This window comes from Canis lupus, chromosome 16 (genome assembly GCF_011100685.1).
Source record: "Canis lupus familiaris isolate Mischka breed German Shepherd chromosome 16, alternate assembly UU_Cfam_GSD_1.0, whole genome shotgun sequence".
Lineage (NCBI taxonomy): Eukaryota > Metazoa > Chordata > Mammalia > Carnivora > Canidae > Canis > Canis lupus.
The window spans coordinates 16142311-16162352 of NC_049237.1; the positions used below are offsets into that span (position 1 = coordinate 16142311).

The 20042-nt window shown below is 54.3% G+C and overlaps 1 protein-coding gene and 1 long non-coding RNA gene across 7 annotated transcripts; one reads left to right on the forward strand and one right to left on the reverse strand.

The window, feature by feature from the left end:
* Positions 1-711: 711 nt before the first annotated feature.
* CRYGN (crystallin gamma N) lies at positions 712-11664 on the reverse strand. Of its 6 annotated transcripts, none has more exons than XM_038559763.1 (4): positions 11016-11664; positions 5255-5503; positions 3586-3731; positions 712-940 (listed from the first exon to the last, which is right to left on the reverse strand). In XM_038559763.1, the coding sequence occupies exons 2-4, from the start codon at positions 5417-5419 to the stop codon at positions 805-807; spliced, it is 447 nt and encodes a 148-aa protein (XP_038415691.1). In that variant the 5' UTR covers positions 5420-5503; positions 11016-11664; the 3' UTR covers positions 712-804. The 6 variants fall into 6 exon arrangements, with proteins under 6 accessions (XP_038415691.1, XP_038415690.1, XP_038415687.1 ...); XM_038559762.1 differs by having other exon boundaries at positions 3586-3740; positions 11016-11632; XM_038559759.1 differs by lacking the exon at positions 11016-11664 and adding an exon at positions 6928-7085.
* LOC111090255 lies at positions 11106-19534 on the forward strand. Its single transcript, XR_005371341.1, has 5 exons — positions 11106-11737; positions 13893-14080; positions 15166-15224; positions 15713-15810; positions 18175-19534. It is a non-coding gene; the product is annotated as an uncharacterized LOC111090255 (long non-coding RNA).
* Positions 19535-20042: the final 508 nt, after the last annotated feature.

The window sequence follows — 20042 nt, forward strand, 5'->3', positions numbered from 1 at the left end:
AGAGGAGTTCCACAGATTCTCCCAGGGGGACGAAAGGAGCCAGACCCCTGGGTCTGCCCGGCCCCGTGAGCAGGCTGGGGGCCCAAGTGATGCTCCACACTCCCTTCACCCTGAAGCTCCTTCCAAGTCTCCTCCTCCATTCCCTCTCAGGCCACGTGTTTGTGCATCTTCCAAGCCCCCAGGCCAGGATATAAGGGGCAATGTGTCCCTAAGGTCCAGCCCATCCTTCCAGAGGGGCCTTCGCTGTAAACCCCAAGGCCACGATCAGCCGGGGAGGCAGATTCATGAACCCTGGGTCAGGCTCTTGGCTGCGGAGCAGACCACATGGCCTGGCAGCCCCGAGCTGCTGAGTCAGGGAGAGGCACAGCCAGGAGGGAGCTAGGCCCCAGCGGCAGACCCCCTGGGGCTTGCCCCCACCCCCATCACTTCTCTTCCATCCTCTCTGACTGATCCAGGGCTCGGGGCCAGGGAGAGGAAGTGCCTGGACCCTTGCCTGGCTCCTCCAGAAGCTTGCTCCCATTCAGGGCATGAGCTTTTCATGTGTCAAAGGAAAGGGTTCCATTCTGTGACCCTGAGATCCCTTCCAGCTCTCGTGTTCCCCACTGGCTGCCTCACAGCACCCTCTGTCACCCTCCTGGCCAGGGCCTGGGGAGCCCCACTGGTGTCCCCCGTCAGGGAGGCGCAGGGAAATCACTCAGGCCAGCTCAGCTCTCCACTTTCATGATGTTTTATTCCCTAGGTATGAGCCCTAGGAGGGGCTGGAGTGACTGGCCCTCTTCCCCTGCATGCCCTGGTCCTGACCAGCTAGAAGAAGTTGACCACCCTGCGGAGTGACTGGATGCGGGCGCTGTGGGCCTCCCAGTCCGAGAAGCTGCGGAAGTCACCCCGCTCCACCAGGTACATGCGGCCGCGGTAGTTGGGCTCCTCGTACAGCACCCACCTGAGGTCAGAGGGAGGCCAGGTGACCATGGACTCCTTCCCTCCCTCCCTCCCTGGCAGGGAGAGAAGGCCTCCCACCTGGCCTGCCACACTTCCTAGCCCAGGTGGGATCTGGAGCCTGAGCTGAGGGGCAGAAGTTGCAGGGGGCACCCTGGATGAGCCCCCTTGTCATACCTGCCTGTTCTCACACTGGCCTCTCCCCTCACTCTGATGCTCCCCTTCGTCTCACCAGGGATAGAAAACAGCTTTTCCACCGTAGGAAGCAAAGGGGGACTACACACCCAGATCTGGTTGCTGGGATCCCTTCAGGCCCAGGCTGTGGGGTGCTCTGAGTCTGACTTTGCAGTGGCCGTAACCATTCTGGCTCTCCCGCCCCAAAGCACTCTGCTGTTGTTGGAACTTTCTTCCCCTGAGACACAGAATTTATGAGCCCATCCAGCCCGAGGTCACAGGGCGCACTGAGCTGCCTGCTTAGGGCAGCTTCCCCAGCTCTCCTTCACCTGTGTCGGTGGGCCTCCATCCCCATCCTGATGCCACATCTGGTGCCGGGTACAGTCTGCACAAGTGTCAGGGGTCAGGAATGAGGAGGGAGGCCCAGCATGTGAGCTGCAGGGGAGCTCAGGGCCGACCTGGTTTATTGGGCCTTCCCCCAGCCCCAGCCTCCCCGCGCCCCGGCCCCACTGTGCCCAAACTGCTGCCCTCCCCTGCCTCGCCTGTCCCCAACACCCATGGGAGGCTCAGGCCTGAGGCCACGGGGAGCATATGCAGGAGTCCTCAAAAGGAAGAAGAGAGGACTGGCTGGGCCTCCTCAGTAAACCTCCCTCCAAGTCTTCCCTCCCTCTGTGACCCTGTGACTTTGGGGACCTGCCACAAAGAGGAAGAATTGTGCCCTTGGCAGGAAGTAGGGAGAGTGATATGGCACAAAAGCCTCCAGGGCGATCCCATCAGACCCCAGGAAAGGCCTCGAAGGAGGTCACATCCAGACCAGGTGCTCCAGGCCATTGCCATCTGGGCAGCTTCTCCTTGACAAGGGCTTTTTTATTTATTTTTTCTTTTTAACGTTAAAGTCACAGGAGACAAAGGGTGAGCACTCTGGAGGGAGAGTGGGGCCCTGGGTCCAAGTATGGGGTTGGCCACACGCAGTCTCTGAATCTCCTTCTCTTCCTGGGGAAATCAAGAACTACAAGAGATCCCCTGCCCTGTGGTCCAAACTCTTGGCTCCTACCTTCCCATCTTTCTTCTCAAGATGCCCCGGGAGCCCCCCAGGGTGGGTAGATGGGGTGGCAGCTCAGGTCTCAGGACACCTTCCATGCAAAGGTGTGACTGCTGCCTCTTGAGACACAATTTGGCCTGCAGCTTTCCAGGCAAACTATTGTTCTGGAATTCAACCCTCCAAATCGGTCCCCGCATGCCATCAACTTAGGGCAGAGGGGGGTCCGGAGAGGCAGAGAAAGGCAGCAGGACACAATGAGTCCTGGATGGAACCTGAGTGACAGAGATAGCAGGGAGGGAACAGAGTTCCCCTGGGGTTCTGGGTCAGAGGCCCCGGGATGCAGCAGCCATCAGGCTGCCCTGGGGACAGGTAGAAGGTTCAGGTCTTCCCTGGCTCAGTCACTATCTTCATTCAGCCTCTCCCAGGACCACTCTCTCTTGAACCTCTTGGGGTGTTTCCTCATCCCAAACCTCAGACACAAAGGCAGCAACTGGACCCCTTAGCTGCCATGACACGAGCCATGTTCCTGGAAACTGAGTGGGGCTCTTCTGCCGATGGGATGGGGCTGAGGTCTTGGGAGGCTCTGCTCTTGACAACGGACACCGATGTGAAGCCAACACCTGGCTGCAGTCCCAGCTGTGCCACTCACAAGCGGGGCAAGGTAACTGAACCTCAGCGTGCTCCTCTGTAAGAGGGGGTAACACTACCCACTGGCTAGATGAATGGGACACCATGAAGACATGGCCAACCGGAGCATGCCCAGGGGTCATCAAGCTTCTAACAGCCGCTGGGCATGATGGGAGTAGAGGCAGCCCCTGGCTGATGTCAGGAACCGAGTATGCAGGGGCCAACAGAAGCCAGGCTAGCACGGAGTTCTAATGACTCTCTTGCAGCAGGGCAGACAAGCCGCTGTGTGCCTGGGCAAAACCCCCCTGGCCACAATCTGTCCACCTGAAGTGAGCTACCATGATGTCCATCTCCTGGAAGGACTGCGTGCTGGGGGTTTGCCCACTTGGCAGGAGAGGTCCAATCAGGGATCCACCTTGCTGAGTAAGTAGGGGATGTGCAGGGGGGCAGGGCTACCCTTCTCAGAGCAGGCTTCTCCTGGCTCAAGCAGACCACAGAGATCAGACCCATGAGATCAGGTGAATCGCAGAGAACCAGTCGTTTGCAAAGTGCCCTCCTACCTCTGTGCCTACTGTGGAGGGCATCTCCCTCCGGGGAGCCTCCAGGGCCCCACAGCTCCTCACTCACGCCTTCTCGAGCCATGAAGAAGCCACCCCCTTGCTTGGCTGGGGTATAGGAGGCAGCTGAGGCAGAGGATGGGCCTCCAAGGCAGGGGACAGGCTGTACCCCTGCTGGGGTCTGACCCACCCTGTAGCCTCCCCATACCTGGCTGGGCTGTGGTCAGCGGCCTTGCGGCCTCTACTTACGCTCCATCCCCGTATACCTTGATGGCATTGACGCAGTTCTTGGACCAGCCCTGACTTGGCAGGCAGGGGCAGTCATCCTGAAACTCCAGGCACTGGCCAGTAAAGTTGCAGCCCTCGAAGATTTCCAGGCGGTAGTTCTCTCCATGCTGCATGCCCCGTGGGAGTGGAGAAAGGAAGGAAGGAAGGCAAAGAGCACGGGTGGCCCAGGTGGCCAGGAGCTCAGAGTTGCCCAGGGCTCTGGGAACCAAGGAGTTCCAGTGCTGGGGGGGCCAGTGAGTGCCCACCACCCCAACACAAGCGTCAACACAGCACTCTGCTTGTTCTGGCACATGTGATCTGGTTGGATGAAAGGGGTCTCTCACTTTAAAAAGCTTCAGAGCCCCTGGACCAGTCCCTCATCCCCACCCTGGGGCCACAGGCCATGGGCAAGCCTTTAAATGATAATATTTTACAAACTGTAATAGGACCTTTTATTAAAACATGAAGCCAAAAATCTAAAACAAATAACAGGGATCTCATTTGCTGAAATCCCTGCTGGCTCACTGGGATGACAACGTGTAGCTCCCTATAAGATTCCCTGCATTTCCAAAAGACAGAGGAGGGCCAGCTCCCAACTGGCTCTGGTGCCGACAGGGGCTGGGTCTGCATCCCAGCTGGCCCTAAGGATAGCTTTTATAAGAACAGCATTCGATAAATACCTAGGATATTTTTCATATAAATAGTATTACGCAATATCCAGAGCCAGCCATGTCAATTCCTTTTTCCAAATGTCTATGGCCCGGTGGAAATACTAAGAAAGCATTCTTACAATTTGAGATGCCAAAGCCCAGCTGGTTTTGTAACTCATGTAGAAAAGAGAAAGGGCCCATATACACGAGGCTCCTTCCCTGGGGCTCCTCAGATGTTCACAAGTACCGCCTGGCCCCCACATCCAGGGAAATGTTCTTCTACGGACATGGGGCTGAGTCTCTGATGAGACACTGGTTCAGGAGTCAGCCATTTCCCACATGACCACCTGGACCTCCCAGCAACTCAGTTAGCACTTGTAATGGGAAAATTCTAAGGAATGGGAATGCTCGGGCCTCAACCTGCATATGGGTAGTGACGCCCCTCATATGCTCTCCCTGCACACATCCGGCCACACTGTGAGATGACAACCACTTGTGTGGTTCCAAGAGACCTGCCCCCAAACTCTGAGGATGGGCTGGTGACCTAGGCTTCCTCCTTCAGTCATTCTACGGTCAGAGCATCAAGGTCTCTTGAAAAGCACAACAAGATGACCTGCCCGGGTGGATACACCAGGCCCATATCAGCTAAATTCTCCCCTGTCTGGTTGCAAATCCAAACTTCAAATATTTCCAACAGCCTTTTAAGTGGAAAATTCAGCAAGATGTTGGGATCGGAAATGGAAGGCGATTCCCTGATACCTGCCTATCAGTATGTAGGTATGAAAACTTCCAGGAGCTCTGCGGCTCAGCCCCATGCCATCCCACACACGAGGCTGTGGTGGGTGGGTCTGCATGGGGGCATCTCTCCATCTCAAACATCACACAGGCTTGTCAGATCTTCAAGTTGGGAGGGCCATGTTCCCAGATGATCTGTCCCACGACTGAGCAGCACGGACCCTTGGTCCCTCTGGCAGGAAGCCCCCAGCCCGAGCCCCACTCACCATTCCTATGGGCCGGCAGGAGGCCATGTGGTCGTTGTGGCCATTCCAGCGGAGGAAGTCAGGGTAGTCTCCATGCTCCAGGATAAACTGCTGGCCCCGGAAGTCAGGGTGATCAAAACAGACCCAGGCGCCGCTCTCCACGCGGATGGAGTTCACCCGATTCATGAAGCCTCTGTCCTGGAAGTTGTCACAGTCCCCATAGACCTCCAGCTTCCGCCCGGTGAAGTGCTTGCCCTCATAGAGGATGATCTAGAAAGGCCAGGTCAGAGGGCTTGAGGTCAGGGGTTTCTCTCTCTTCAGTCTGGGGAGCAGACCCCCGGCATCCAACACCTGGATTGAGCCCCAATTCCCAGGCCTGCTGTGCAAAGTAGGTGCACAACACTGTTAACGGGGGGAAAGAACACTTGGATGTTGGGTCGAGGTCAGACCAGGGCCTGGGCCTCCCCTCCCCAGGGGCTCACAGTTGAGCAAATTTCCGAAGATATCTGGGAATAAGAATTCCCCCCTTTGTCCCTGGGCCCATTTGAAAACCAGCTGTTTTCAAATTCCCATTGCATTTTTTTTAGACTCACTTTGTGTTGTTAAAACATAACATCCAAGGAAATGTTTTCGGAGACAGCATGTCACTCACAACCCCACCATTGTAACCAAACACTGAACTTTCAAAAAGTCAGGTTCCTGGGACTGGGCCCTGCAGCAGGAGAGACTGGATGTGTAAGGGAGCACAGTCAGGGCCTGGTGTGGGGATTAATGGCTAAAAAGGGTTTTTTTTTTTTTCAACGTAACACATCCCTTTGTTTCCTGGGCCACTCCTTTGGGTGACAGCATGTGTCAGAGCTGGAGTGTTACCAACTCAGCGGTCAGTTCAGACACAGCATCCTATGGCAAAGTAGCACAGACAGCTTCTCCTTGTCCCTAAACTAAACAACATGAACTCTATGGGCCCTGACGTTCATTTTCTGCCACAGAGCCTGAAATTCCAGCCACACAATAACTCTTTGGGTTTCAAGAACCGTGCTCCCAGATGGGCCCTGGCAAAGTACAAATTGTGTGGCCTGGGGGCTGGTAAGTGATGTCATCTCCTGCCCTGTCCCGGATGATTACCCTTCCTGCCCCCTAGGCAGAAGCTTTGAGAGCCAGGGGGTCACTCCCCAGCTCTCCCTGTCCCTCTGGGGCGCCCCGGCCAGGGTGGGGGCGCGGGGAGCACGATTGGCTCTTGGGGTTGTTTGTTACTGAAGCATAACCAAGCCCGTGCGGACTGAGCAATGTTCTCACCCGCTAAACTTGACCCTAGGCCCTGGAGACCTAAGGCTGCATCAGACCCGCGAGGGGAGGGGGCAGAGACTGTGGATCCGATTTGCCGCCTTTGTGGACAAGGCAGGTCTGGGCGACGGCAGGGAGCACTGGTCACCCCCCGGGCTCCAAGATCCCTCAAACCTCCGCAGAGCCCGGGCTGGAGGCTGGGGGGAGATGGGAGACGGACGCCCAGCCCCCTCCCACAGCAGAGAGGCCGCCGGTCTGGGGGGCAGTTATGCCAGTTTGGCCCAGGCTTGTCAGACGCGAAGGGCGCCTCGATCACAGTTCGGCCGGGCGGCGGGGTGCGCGGAGCGGCGGGGGGGGGGGGGGGGCGGCGTCTGCTCCGGTCCCGCGGGGCCGGGAGGGGCCCCACTCACCTTCCCCGAGCGCTGCGCCATGGTGCGCCCTGCCCGCCGCGGCCCGCCCCTATATAGCGGCCGGCAGCCCTGCTGGCTCAGCGCCGCCCCGGACAAAAGATTTGCTGGCCGGGGCGTTAGTGCTGTCGACTGCGCTAAGCCCGCGAGGGGCCGTCCCGCCCCGTCCGAGGACCGAACCCCCCCACCCCCGCCCGCCGGCGCCGCCGCGAGCCCCGCGGTGCGCCCCGCCCCTGCCCGGGGTCGGTCGGCTGCCTGCGGGGTCACGGCGGCCCCGCGAGCCCCAGCCAGGCCGCCCCCCGCCCGCCGTCCCTGCTGAGTCAGGGGCACACACACACGCACACGTGCACACACGTGCGCACACACCCGTCCGTTGCGTCTCTAGCGCCCCGCTTCTGCAAAGTGCTGCCCCCCTCCTCCTCGGGCACCAAGCATTCCCTGACCTCCCGTCCCCTCCCTTTCTCATCCGGTTCCCCGCGCTCAAGTTTTACTGAGGTTTTTCTTTGGTCCAAGGATGGAACCCAGCTGGGGGGGGGGGGGGAAGGCAGTGTGCCCCCCAGCCCACCTTCCACTCCAGGCACCCAATCACAGGTGCCAGGTTGTCCTCACCTTCCTCTTCTCTCCTAGGTTCTTGCTCCCCGGATGCTGCCCCCACCCCCAGTCAGTGCTCATCCTTTTTTTTTTTTTTTTTTTTTTTTTAAGATTTTATTTATTTATTCATAAGAAATAGAGAGAGGCAGAGACACAGGCAGAGGGAGAAGCAGGCTCCATGCAGGGAGCCTGATGCGGGACTTGATCCCAGGACTCCAGGACCATGCCCTGGGTTGAAGGCAGGCACTAAACCGCTGAGCCATCCAGGGATCCCCTCAGTGCTCATCCTTGATCCCCTTCTGTATTACCTGCTCTGTCTCAAGGCCCACGCTAGTGGTCCACAGTGCTCTGCACCCAGACCACCCTGGACGACAAGGTGGGTTTACAAAAGCAGGCAGCCCCCTTCCAGGGTGAGACTTTCTCAGGGCATAGAAGGTCTTGGCACTTGACAAAGGCTCAAAGATGGTGAAGTGAACAGAGTCAACACAGTTCACGAGATGCAGCCCCCAGATTACTGGGGGGGTGGGACATGAGATGTGTGTACATAAAACAATGACTCTGGTTAGCTGGGGCTAGGGGCCAGCTCTGAGATCAAAGCAGAGAGAGCTCTTCTGCATAGGGGTGACCCTGGGGTGCTTCACGGAGGGCAGAAGCAGCAGGTCCTCCCAATTTACAGATGAGACACTTCAGACTCAGAAGAGGAGGTCACGCAATTCTTGGGGCACAGGGGTGACCTTGCCCCTGTTCTGAGAGGCTCTCCAAGGATAGGCCTCTCAGCCGGCTGTTGCCCCTGTGGGCATCCACACTGGCCATACCACCTATTCTAGCGTTTGCTTCCCAACACGAGCTCTGTTGGGGAAATATAACTAAAAACATAATCTCCCACCCCAGAAAGCCTGCCCATTAAGGTAGAAATGGAAGAAAACCATTGGATTATTGAATAAGCATTAAACCTGAATGTGATGTGCATCACAGGCCATCTGCTAAAGAGATTGCAAAGACAGGGAATTCTCAGCCTTTTATATATAGTCAGGCAGATGCAACTCACTACATGTGTTCTCGAGAGAAATTGCTGATTTTCTTGTATCTTTGTGCTTCGAGATTGGTTTTGCAATTCAAAGTGAGGTGACAGCTGGAGCTAAGCCCTCTCCTCCCAGGAGACCATGGGGTGGCATCTTCTTTGATGATTACTTTGCAAAGAGGTGACTCCCAGCTCCTGGGGGAAAGACTCCTGAGTTTTCAGACTGGCAAGCAGCTATTTAGCTATTAAAAGATGTGCATACATATGACAAGAACGAAGAAAGAAATTCTAGAAGAAAAAGGAGGGATGGGAAGTCTCTTCCCCTACAACTGGGAAAATGAAGTCTCTTTTTTTTTCTAGAGCAATTTTAAGTTGATAGCAAGATTGAGCTCAAAGTACAGAAAGTTCCCACATACCCCCTGCCTGCCACTGCCCGCTGCAGCCTCCCTACCATCAGCATCCCCCACCAGGGTGGTTTATTTGTTACAACTGTGAATAAATACTGACACATCATTATCACCTTAAGTCCATAGTTTAATTGGTATTTGCCCTTACAGCACCAGGGCCAGAGACAATGCACCCAGACAACATACCCAGGTGATGCGGGTAGCTTCAAAGCACAGGCACCAATTTCAGGTGTTTTCTGCAGAGCATATGTGAAAAATGACAAGCCAAGAGCCTCATGAAAAGAACTGGTAAAAACAAACAGGTGGATCAGACTTCTCCACCCTTAACCTGCATTCCCCTACGCCAGTGCCAGGTCTCAGCTCTCACCCGGGATTTTCATTATAAGAAGGTCAGGTCTGCCATGGTTCATATGACATATTTGTGCCTGAGAAGAATCTCTGCCCCAAATAGCTCTCTCCACATGCAAACTGGCAAAATCTCAGCACTGGAGAGTCTGGTCTTTGAGTGAGTCATCTTCAATAGTGCACTGTTAAAAGGCACCTTGAAATAGGTGAGATCTTAAGCCACATATAACTGTGAGCTGGTGACAAAAGGCTAGGAGAAGGGCTCAGAATAGAATGACAGTGGAAGGAGCAGGACTGAGGATGCCGTCTTGATTTTAAGAAAATCTCAACAATGTGCAACTTAAAAGCTGCGAGTAGCTGCTCAATGTGGGAAAGCTACAGAGCATGTGCTGATCCAATGTCCACTTGCCTGCTTCCATCCTCCTGCCTTGGATTTTTGTCGATTCTCTTCCCTTTTTGGGTAAGTTAGAGCATGGAAAAGTCTAGAGAGTAACAGAAGGAATAATAATAACACACCGATTATCCAGCTTTGTCAAATCTTAACATTTTGCCCCCCCTTTTTTGTCAGGTCGGCTTTTTTTCTTTAAAGAAAGAAGTGGGATCCCTGGGTGGCGCAGCAGTTTGGCGCCTGCCTTTGGCCCAGGGCGCGATCCTGAAGACCCAGGATCGAATCCCACGTCAGGCTCCTGGTGCATGGAGCCTGCTTCTCCCTCTGCCTGTGTCTCTGCCTCTCTCTCTCTCTCTCTCTCTCTCTGTGTGTGTGACTATCATAAATAAATAAAAATTTATAAAAAAAAAAAGAAAGAAAGAAGTTATCAGGGGTCCCTGGGTGGCTTAGTCACCTAAGCATCAGAGTTTTGGTTTTGGTTCAGGTCATGATCTCAGGGTCATGGGGTAGAGCCGGGCTCCAAGCTCAGCGAGGAGTCTGCTAAAGTTTTTCTCTCCCTCTCCCTCTACCCCTCCCCCACTCTCTCTCTGAAATTTAAAAAAAATTTTTTAAGGAAAGAAGTCATCAAAAGCCTTCCTTCTTCAGAAGTATCCACTATCCTGATTTTTATTATTTATTTGACCGTTTTCATACCTTTACTATTTGTATACCTGGAAATAATATACATTTTACAGTGTGCTAACATTGTATAGGGATCTCTCCTTCTGCAATTTGTTATCTTTTTTTTGTGACCCCAGTTTCTGAAATAATTAATGAATAACTCTTGGTAAATTCCTCAGAAAAGTAAGTAAAGGGCACCTGGGTGGCTCAGTTGGTGAAGCATTGACCTTAGGCTCAGGTCATGTTCCTGGGATCCTGGGATTGAGCCCTCTGTCGGTTGGTCGGTCAGGTTGGGTTGGGTCAGGCTCCCTGCTCATCAGGGAGTCAACTTTTCCCTCTGCCCTTCCCCTATGCTCATCATGCTCTCTCTCTCAAATAAATAAAATCTTAAGAAAAAACTAAAATCTTCCATCTATTTATCTGGTACATTGCATACTAGGAAAATTCAGTGTATATTAAAAAGCAAAGAATATAATGTGTTAGAGTGAAATTGCCTATTCCTTAGTGCTCTCTGCAAGATATCAAGTATCCCTGGGCCCTGCTCATTAAAGGCCTGTCCTCTTCTATCATTCTGACAAATGGAAACACCCTCAAATGTCCAAATGGCCCCAGGGACCAATCCCACCACATCTGCGGGCCATACCTCTGCATGAAATAGCTGGGTGAAGCATGAGCTTACCTCAACTCCAGTGGACACAGTCAAGGCCGCATGAATATATAAGTGAATGACGCCAAGCACACCAATGGTGGAGTGTTAGCCATCAGGATGTTTGCCTGGGGCTGGGTTAGCAGGTGCCCAGAAAGTGCACTGGGCAGCCTGGGGACAGCCTCAGCCCTCTGGACACTGTGGTCTCTGGTGGACAGGGAGGGAGGGAGGGAGCTCCTTTGGCGGGAATCTGTACAGGGCCCTGCAGGTCCCACCCAGTCTGTGGACCAGCAGGGCTCTGAACCTCCTGGGGGAAGGGGTGGAAGCTTCCCCTGGTTTGCCCAGTGCCAAGCCCCACCGTCTGGGGGTCCCAGGTCTGCTTCTAGGAGACAGGACACATCTGCCTCCCAGGAGAGGGGCCTAGTATGCGATTGGGGTGGGGAAGGAAAGGGTGGGAGTGCCAAAGCTGGGCGTTTGGGTTCTAGGAGACATCTCCTGGGCCCAACTTCCCCCACCCCCCAGGACTGCACGATGGGTGAGAGGCGCGGACGCCTGACCCCTAGTGGTGGTTACAATAACGACACCGCCAAACGCTGGGGCGGGGCTAGGAATCTGGACGTTCAACAGCAGGGACAGTCATCGCCCAGCGTTTCCGCAGCCCGGGACCGCTAGCACAGGTCTGATGCCACCGAATTCCCCAGGCGATCGGGTGTTACGATCACCCCCGCTGTGTAGATAGGCCACGTGAGGCTCGGGTAAGTAAGTGGCCTGAGGCCACAGAGCCAGACCGCGGTGGTGCTCCGCTTCGGATGCCAAGCCCGGGGCCTCGTCCCCAAAGAGATTACAGTTCGCACCGTCTCCTGGCAGTTGGCCGTTTTACAGTCTGTCCAGCCTGTCTGTTCCTGCCCGCCTTTCAGTCCTGGCTCCTTCAGCATCTCCTCATCCAATGACTCAAAGGCTGCAAATATGCCCACTTCCAGAAATCCATCCAAGCGATAGGAAATCAGGAATTAAGAAAACACATTTAAGTGACATGAATGGAAGGCTGATCGCTCCAACATATACTAAAGGACATTCCAGAAAAGCGCCATCGAGATCAACAGAGAAGGCGCCTGGGTGGCTCAGTGGGTGAAGCTGCTGCCTTCCACCCAGGTCATGATCTCAGGGTCCTGGGATCAAGTCCCACATCTGGCATCCTGCTCAGCGGGAGTCGGCTTCTCCCTCTCCATTTGCCCCTCCCCGTGCTCGTTCTCTCACTCTCAAATAAAATCTTTAAATTAGTTTCAGCTCAGGTCAAGATAGGAGTCATGTGATCTGCTCCGGGCTCAGCTCATCGTGGAGTGGGCTTGCCATTCTCTCTCTCTCTGCCCCTCCCCCCACTCTCTCTCAAACAAACAAATAAGGGACACCTCGGTGGCTCAGCGGTTGAGCAGTTGCCTTCAGCTCAGGTCTTGATCCCGGGGTCCTGGAATCGAGTCCCACACTGGGTTCCCTGCAGGGAGCCTGCTTCTCCCTCTGCCTATGTCTCTGTCTCTCTCTCTGTCTCTCATGAGTAAATAAAATCTTTAAAAACAAATCTGTAGGAAGAAAAAAGAGCAGCAGAGAAGCCCTATTTGAGGAGGTGGTGGCTCTGAACTCACAAGCGTTGAAGGCGATCCTGAACTCTGAGAGAGCACTCTGAATACTGAATCCTGAACAAGATAAATAAAAATAACTAGCACATCTAGACGCATTGTGGGGGAGCTCCAGGACATCACAGCTAAACGGCAGATCTTTAAAGTCACCTGAGAGAAGAGCTGCGTTATCCTCTCCTGTCCCCCAGAGCAGGACTCTCAGGTGTCCTGAGGTTGCTCAAGCCCCAGCCTGCAGTGACACAGGAAGGTTTGTTCCCGGAGCCATGCTGCCCTTGGATTGGCTCCTGGCCCTGAGCCTCGGTCCCCTAATCTGGGAATCCTGCCCCAACAGAACACAGCAAGTGAGAGTGAGCAGTGGGGGGCCATGGCAGCAATTGTTTCTTTTCTCTTTCTTTTGATAATAAATTTTCATTGTTTATTTTTTAAAAGATTTTATTTATTTATTAGACACACACACACACACACACACACACAGAGACAGGGAGAAGCAGGCACCATGCAGGGAGCCCGATGGGGGACTTGATCCCGGGTCTCCAGGATCAGGCCCTGGGCTGAAGGTGGCACTAAACCGCTGAGCCACCCGGGCTGCCCAATTTTCATTGTTTATTAATGACCACTCATGACAAACATACATCCCGCTACAATTGTGTAGTTACTCCATGTTACAGATGAGTAAGTTCAGTCCTGGACCAAACCAAGGCAAATATATTTTTAGGGCCCCTGTCTGTATGTAATCTGAGTCACTTGAAATGAGTAGCATGGCACCAATCTTGGGCAACCCAGACACTGATCAGTGGTGGTGGTCTGAAATAGCAGGAGACATGGCACAAACCACAAACACAGCTATGGGCTGGGGAGGGTACTAGGTGGGGGGCAGGGGCCTGCGTCCTGGCTTCGGGCCTGTGCTCCTTTCACATGGTCTTAGTCTTGATGGCGGTTGAGAACTGGGGAGGGCCAGCCCGGTCAGCTGGGGGCTGAGGCAGAACAGGAGGGAGGAGGGCAGGTTACGTGGGCACAGCCGGCTAATACCCGCGGGGTCCTGATTTCCATAGCAGCATCACTAGTAGGATGAGAAGTTTGTGGAGTTCACATCGGGAAAGGGGTTTGCCTTTGGATCAAAACTCTGCAGCAGGAGTTCCACCCTAGTGTGGGTAAAAGATGACCACTGGCCCTAGCTCTTCCTATTCAAATCCAGGGGGGTCTAGCAGAGGGCAGAGGGTAAATTTGGGCAGGATATCTCTCTCTTTTTAAAAATTTTATTATTTATTCATGACAGAGAGAGAGAGAGAGGCAGAGACACAGGCAGAGGGAGAAGCAGACTCCATGCAGGGAGCCTCATGTGGGACTCGATCCCAGGACCCCGGGATCACGACCTGAACCAAATGCAGATGCTCAACCACTGAGCCACCCAGGTGCCCCTGGGCTGGACACCTCTCTGAAACCCCACATGAGCCCACCAGCCGGGTGAGTGGGGTGACCAGGGGCACACTCAGCCATCTCTGTCCCCTCCCTCCTTCCTTGAGATGGTTGACATGGAGAATCCAGGGCAGAGCGGCACCCAAGGGTGTTCCCGCCCTTTCCGAGGCAGCCCTGCTTTCAGATCTCCCTCCACCCCGAAGCCAGAAAAACCCAGAAGGCACCGCGAGTGGCCGTGGGGCACTATCCTGCACTGTGGCGGGCGGCCCAGGCACAGGGCGGACCTTGGACCCCATCCCCTGGCAGGTGCGTGGAGGGTCAGGAGATGGGGAAGAATCAGCGCCGAGACTTATGCCTCTCTCAGACTCTAGGGGGCAACAGCGAGAGCCCTGCCGGCGACTCCCGGCTCCCTCCCGCCGCAGCTCTCAACCACCCCCAAGGGCAGCAGCCACCAGGTGGGGGCGGGGCACCTGACGCACGGACATAGCACTTAAAATCCATCTATAACTTGTTCAGTCTTATTGGTGAGTGGCTGCACTCGCTACCTCTTAAAGGAAAATTGTGGGGTAAAACCGCCTTCACATAAAAAAATTTTTTGGCTAAAAATTGGGAAATTTACTTTACTTTTCTTAGATTTTATATATTTCTTTGAGATAGAGAGAGAGTGGGATCCCTGGGTAGCTCAGCGGTTTAGCACCTGCTTTCGGCCCAGGGCATAATCCTGGAGTCCCAGGATGGGGTCCCACATTGGGTTCCCTGCATGGAGCCTGCTTCTCCCTCTGCCTGTGTCTCTGCCTCTCTCTCTCTCTCTCTCTCTCCTCTCTCTCTCTCTCTGTGTGTGTGTGTGTCTCATGAAAAAATAAATAAAATCTTAAAAAAAAAGAGAGAAAGGAGAAAAAAGAGAGTGAGAGCACAGGCCAGGGGGCAGAGGGAGAAGGAGAAGCAGGCTCCCCACTGAGCAGGAGCTCAATCCCAGGACCCAGGGATCATGACCTGAGCCAAGGGAGATGCTTAACCCACTGAGATGCTTAACCCACTGAATTTCTGGGGAAATTTACATTCTTTAATCCAACTCGAGAAACATGAGTAATTGGGAACAACCAATTCAGTTCAAATGCTTCTTCATTTTGCAGATGGGAAAACAAAGGTGGATCCAGAAATGTGGATGATTCCCCCTGGAAGCAGAGCAAGGGTGAGAATGTGGGTTCTCGGGCATCAGGGAACAATCCTGATTTACTCCAGAGGCTCCCTCCTGAGGGGTGGTATAACCCAGCCAGCGTGGCCTCCAGCCCAAGGTCATCAGCAGCACCTTGCACTTGTCAGAAATGCAAATTCTAGAGCTCTACCCCAGACTGACAGAATCCGAATCCCCACTAAGACACACCCCCCCCGCCCCCCAGACCCTTATGGCCTGGTTGCACGGCCATTCACACGTTCATGCGTTCATGTGCATGTGAATCACCTGGGCAGCACAGTCTACTCTTAGAAAATGGGTCTCAGGGGTTTGCTAGATGATTCCTGTCAGGTGCGATCCACTGATGTTTGTGTCCCCCTACAAGCACATGTTGAAAGCTGACCTACAAGGTGACGGTACTGGGAGGTGCCTGGCTCATGAGGGTGGAGCTGTGATGAATGGGACCAGAGTGCCCTTAGGAGAGAGCTCCCTGGCTCTTCCACCAGGTCACAGCAAGAAGACGGCCATCTACGAAGTGGGAAGCGCCTCTCACCAGACACCAAATCTGCATGCTCCTTGGTCTGCAACGTCCAGCCTTCGGATGGTGAGAAATAATATGTTGCTCCAATCCTGCTGGTCATCGTGGCCCACACGGACTAGGCGGCAGGTTCCAACTCCGACCTTCAGTTTCCTCTTTTGCAAACTCTTTTTTTAATTTTTTAATTTATCTACGATAGTCTCACACACACACACACACACACACACACACACACACACACACACACAGAGGCAGAGAGAGGCAGAGGGAGAAGCAGGCTTCATGCACCGGGAGCCCGACGTGGGATTCGATCCCGGGTCTCCAGGATCGCTCCCTGGGCCAAAGGCAGGCACCAAACCGCTGCGCCACCCAGGGATCCCCTCTTTTGCAAACTCTTTGCAAACAACAGACAGTTAGCCTCTCACAGTCCCAGAGGCCAGAAGGCCAAAATCCAGATGTGGACAGCCTCGGTTCCTCCTTGGAGGCTCCGGTGTGCCTCGGCTTGTGGCCGCTCCTGTCCCTTCTCTGCCTCTACCACCATGTGGCCTTTCTGCGTGGCCTGGTTCTCTGCATCCAAATTTCCTCTTATAGGGACACCAACCACTGGATTAGGAGCCACCTTACTCCAGTACGACCTCCCTTAACTTGATGACGTCAAGTTGGGACGTTATTTTAAAGAAAAGAATGGGGACGACTGTATTTCCGTTCCCAGGTACCCAGGATTGGGACTTGCATATGGCTTTTTGGAGGACACAGTTCCACCTAGAGCAGCCCCTGAGTCCCCGGGAGACTGGGCGTTTGGTCACCTACCCCTACACTCTGAGATCCTGCCAGCAGGGGTCTCCTGTCTGTGCAACCCCTCCTACTCCTAGGTATCATGGCCTAAGTCAGTGGTTCTCAAAATGTGGTCCTTGAACCACCAGCAGCCACCCCGGATACTCGTTAGAAGTGGGGGTGTCCCGGGCTCCAGTTGGGTCCTCACAATCAGAAACTCTGGGGTGAGGCCCCCCGGTGTTTTAGTCAGCCCCTCACGTGCCTCTGAGGCAGGCCTGAGTTTGAGAACCACAGGCCGGAGGGGGAGCCGCCTCCCCAAGTCTTCGCAGGGGAGCCGGTGGCGGACTTCAGACTGCTCTGAACATTTTGCAACTTCACGTCATGCTCCGGTTACAGGCACAGAAAAGGTTGTGCCTCAGAAGGATTTCTGTTATGGGATCATAAAAATCCACACGTCAGAGCTGCGGAATGTAACCTTTCCAGCTGTTCCAGCTGTCAGCGCCAGGCCGGCCCTCGGTGGTGGCGGCCTTTTAGGGTAAAGTTCAGACATGACAACTTCACAGCCATGCCACATACGAAAGCCAGAGATTGCGGGGTTGGTTTACTTGGATTCTCTGCTAATCTGGGCTGATGGGGGCTGGGAGAGGGAATAAAATGATCAAGCCAAACACTAGGAGGCCAGTAAGTCGCGCAGGACGCTCTTCCTGGGGGAGCAGGCAGCCGGGCCGGTCGTTTTGTTTTCGTGCTGTATCTGGTGGCACAACTCTGCCCGGGCCATTCTCGGGCAGCAGGAAGAACTGGGTGAAAGGTCCTGATTGCTGAGGCCCTGATGTTTCCAGAATCCTCTGCTATTTCCTGAGAAACCTCATGCCTTAGAGATGTATGCCAAGGCCTCTTCCTGGGCCGTAAGAGTGTGGAAGCTGGAGGGGCCTTTGGAGCCTGTCTAGGGCATGTGATCTGCTCCTTGGAGGCTCCACGGAGGTGTCCACTCAGAATCTCAGGGAGCAAGGTGTCTCCGCAGACTGGGGCACTGTCCCCGGCACCACGACAGGGTCTGACAGAGACTGAGCTCTGTGGGTCCAGACAGTAACCTTCAGTGGCACACCTCCATTTCCTTTATGCACATGGATGTGGATGGATGTGTTCTTTTTCTTTAAAAAAAAAAAGATTAAAAAAAAAGATTTTATTTATTTATTCATGAGAGACACACACAGAGAGAGAGAGGAAGAAGCACAGGCAGAGGGAGAAGCAGGCTCCATACAGGGAGTCCGACGCGGGACTCGATCCCTGGTCTCCAGGATCACACCCTGGGCCGAAGGTGGCGCTAAACCGCTGAGCCACTCAGGCTGCCCCCCAAAAAAGATTTTTAAAATTTATTTATTTGACAGAGAGAGAGAGAGAGCTTGAGCACAAGCAGGAGGAGCTGCAGGCAGGGGGAGAGGGAGAAGCAGGCTCCCGCTGAGCAGGGGGCCTGACATGGGGCTCGATCCCAGGACCCCAGGATCATGACCTGAGCCGAAGGTAGATGCTTCACTGACTGAGCCACCGATGGATTTATTCTTGGCACCTGGGATCAGCTGGAATGGAATCGTTTTTTTGAACTTGGTTCGGCTTACCTGTCAAGCTAACTGGTGATTCTCCATCTTGCCTTCCTAGGTGTGCGACCCTGCAGGAATTCCCGGTGCTGCTGGCGACACGTGGTGGAAACTTCCAGAGCTTTGGACACGGCGGGATGCTGGCAGCAGGTAAAGGCCCGGAGCTGGCACGGAGGGCAGCTCACGATCCTCAGGATGGTGACTCTGCATCTGTCAGGGCTTTGGGGACAGCCAGGGTTTTCATAGTTGTGGCATGACAACTGTCCCTGGCAAAGGGAAACATTATGGATAAAGGAATCAAGACCAGAGTGTAAGGGAGTTGCCCAAAGACACACAGTAGCTGCTAAGTTGGGACCAGAATGCTCGGTTCTGAGTCTTAGTGTGCTGCTCCATTTACCTGGGGTTCCCGGTGGGTATTGGGGTGCAAACTGATGGGCTAATTGTTGGGGCCATCTCAGGGCCTCAGGGCCTCCCTCTGGATACAGGGATGCTAAGTCCACTCTCCACTTGTCAGCTGTTACCTAGAGCAGACCTCCCACCCCCACCCCCCCACCCCCCAGCAAATCAAAGGGACAGAAAAGATAATAAGGTCAGTAACATGGAAGTTCTGCTTAATGTAAACTTTTCTGCTAAATGTAACACTGCCTGTGGGGGGCGGGGAGCAGATAGGGAATGGTTCTGGAATCTCCTGAGGAATGCTTTGGAAGGCCTCCTGGTTTCCCGCTGGTACAGCCTTCAGGCAGCCCCTATTACTATGCACAACAGTGTCGGTCCACTGGAGTCACCAGGGCAGCCGGAGGCCCGGGGCAGGCACGCAGGCCTGGGGCGCTGCCCGCAGTACCCGTGGGGCTCGGGCTGGGGAGCACCGCACACTTCCCAGCAGCCCGGGGTGCTTTTCCGGAGTCCAGGCCTCTCCGAGAATTGTTAAAGCTTGCTTCCATCTACACCATAACCTAAGAGGCAGCGGCACATTCTGGGTCATCTCAATGACTTCCCGATGGCCAGGTTCTGCTGCCTTCTGAGTCCGAGGCTGTTTGCACTGACCGTGGCTGAGGCACCATCCTTCTTTGTGATGAGCCCATGACGGGTGGGCTCGGGAAGCGAGTAAAGGCCGTCCCGTGCCCTGTGTGGACGGTGGGCATCTCAACCACACCGCAGCAGACGGCTGTCTGGAAGGGGGCCCCACAGAAGGGCTCATCTACTCATCCGTTCCACTGGCGAGGATCCTTGTGGGGCCGTCACTGGGAACCCTGCTCCAAGGACCTCTCAGAACCCAGTGAGAGCACTGGTAAAAACTGTCCCCCCAAAAATAGACTTCTCCAGAACTCTGGAAATGAACTAAAGGCTTGTAACAACCCGGTAGTGTTCATTTAAGAAAAGCGACTGATTCTCGGCACAAGTGAGCCTTGTGACATTGTCACTTGCCCCCTTGCCAGGCCTCCCCCCCCCCCCCCCCCCCCCCCCCCCCCCCCCCCCCGCAAACTCCATGGTGCCTTGAAAACCAGCGGCTGCAATTGAGAGAAACCAGCACTGGAGCAGCCCCCGCAGGGTCAAGATGGGGTTGGAGCTCTTTCAAAGCCCTACTTTCAGAAAACTAATCTGTCATATCCAGCAGTTTTCTGGAAGACCCCACCTGCAAGGCTTGTCTTTGACCTGACGGCTTTTTCTCAGGTGTCTGTCAAAAACAATCGGCAGCCATTTATTTGACATTGGAGTGAACAGCAGGCTAACAAAAAAGCCTTAAAAAAAAAGAAAGAAGAAAAAGAAAGAAAGAAAGAAAGAAAGAAAGAAAGAAAGAAAGAAAGAAAGAAAGAAAGAAAGAAAAGAGAAAATGTTGGAAAGGGAGGTGTCCAAGAGGGCTCTGAAAAGGCAGCAGCATGCTCCTGGGAGCCCAGAGGAGCACACACACTGGCCTGTGCCTGCTCATGA

What these genes read in the sequence shown, in the direction of transcription:
- CRYGN (XM_038559758.1), bottom strand. Translation starts at nt 6,948, where the DNA reads ATGGCGCAGCGCTCGGGGAAG. An exon ending in TGGCGCAGCGCTCGGGGAAG is followed by an intron (nt 5,504 to 6,927) that starts GTGAGTGGGGCC and finishes TGGCCTTTCTAG; the next exon opens with ATCATCCTCTATGAGGGCAA. An exon ending in AAGGTATACGGGGATGGAGC is followed by an intron (nt 941 to 3,585) that starts GTAAGTAGAGGC and finishes CTCTGACCTCAG; the next exon opens with GTGGGTGCTGTACGAGGAGC.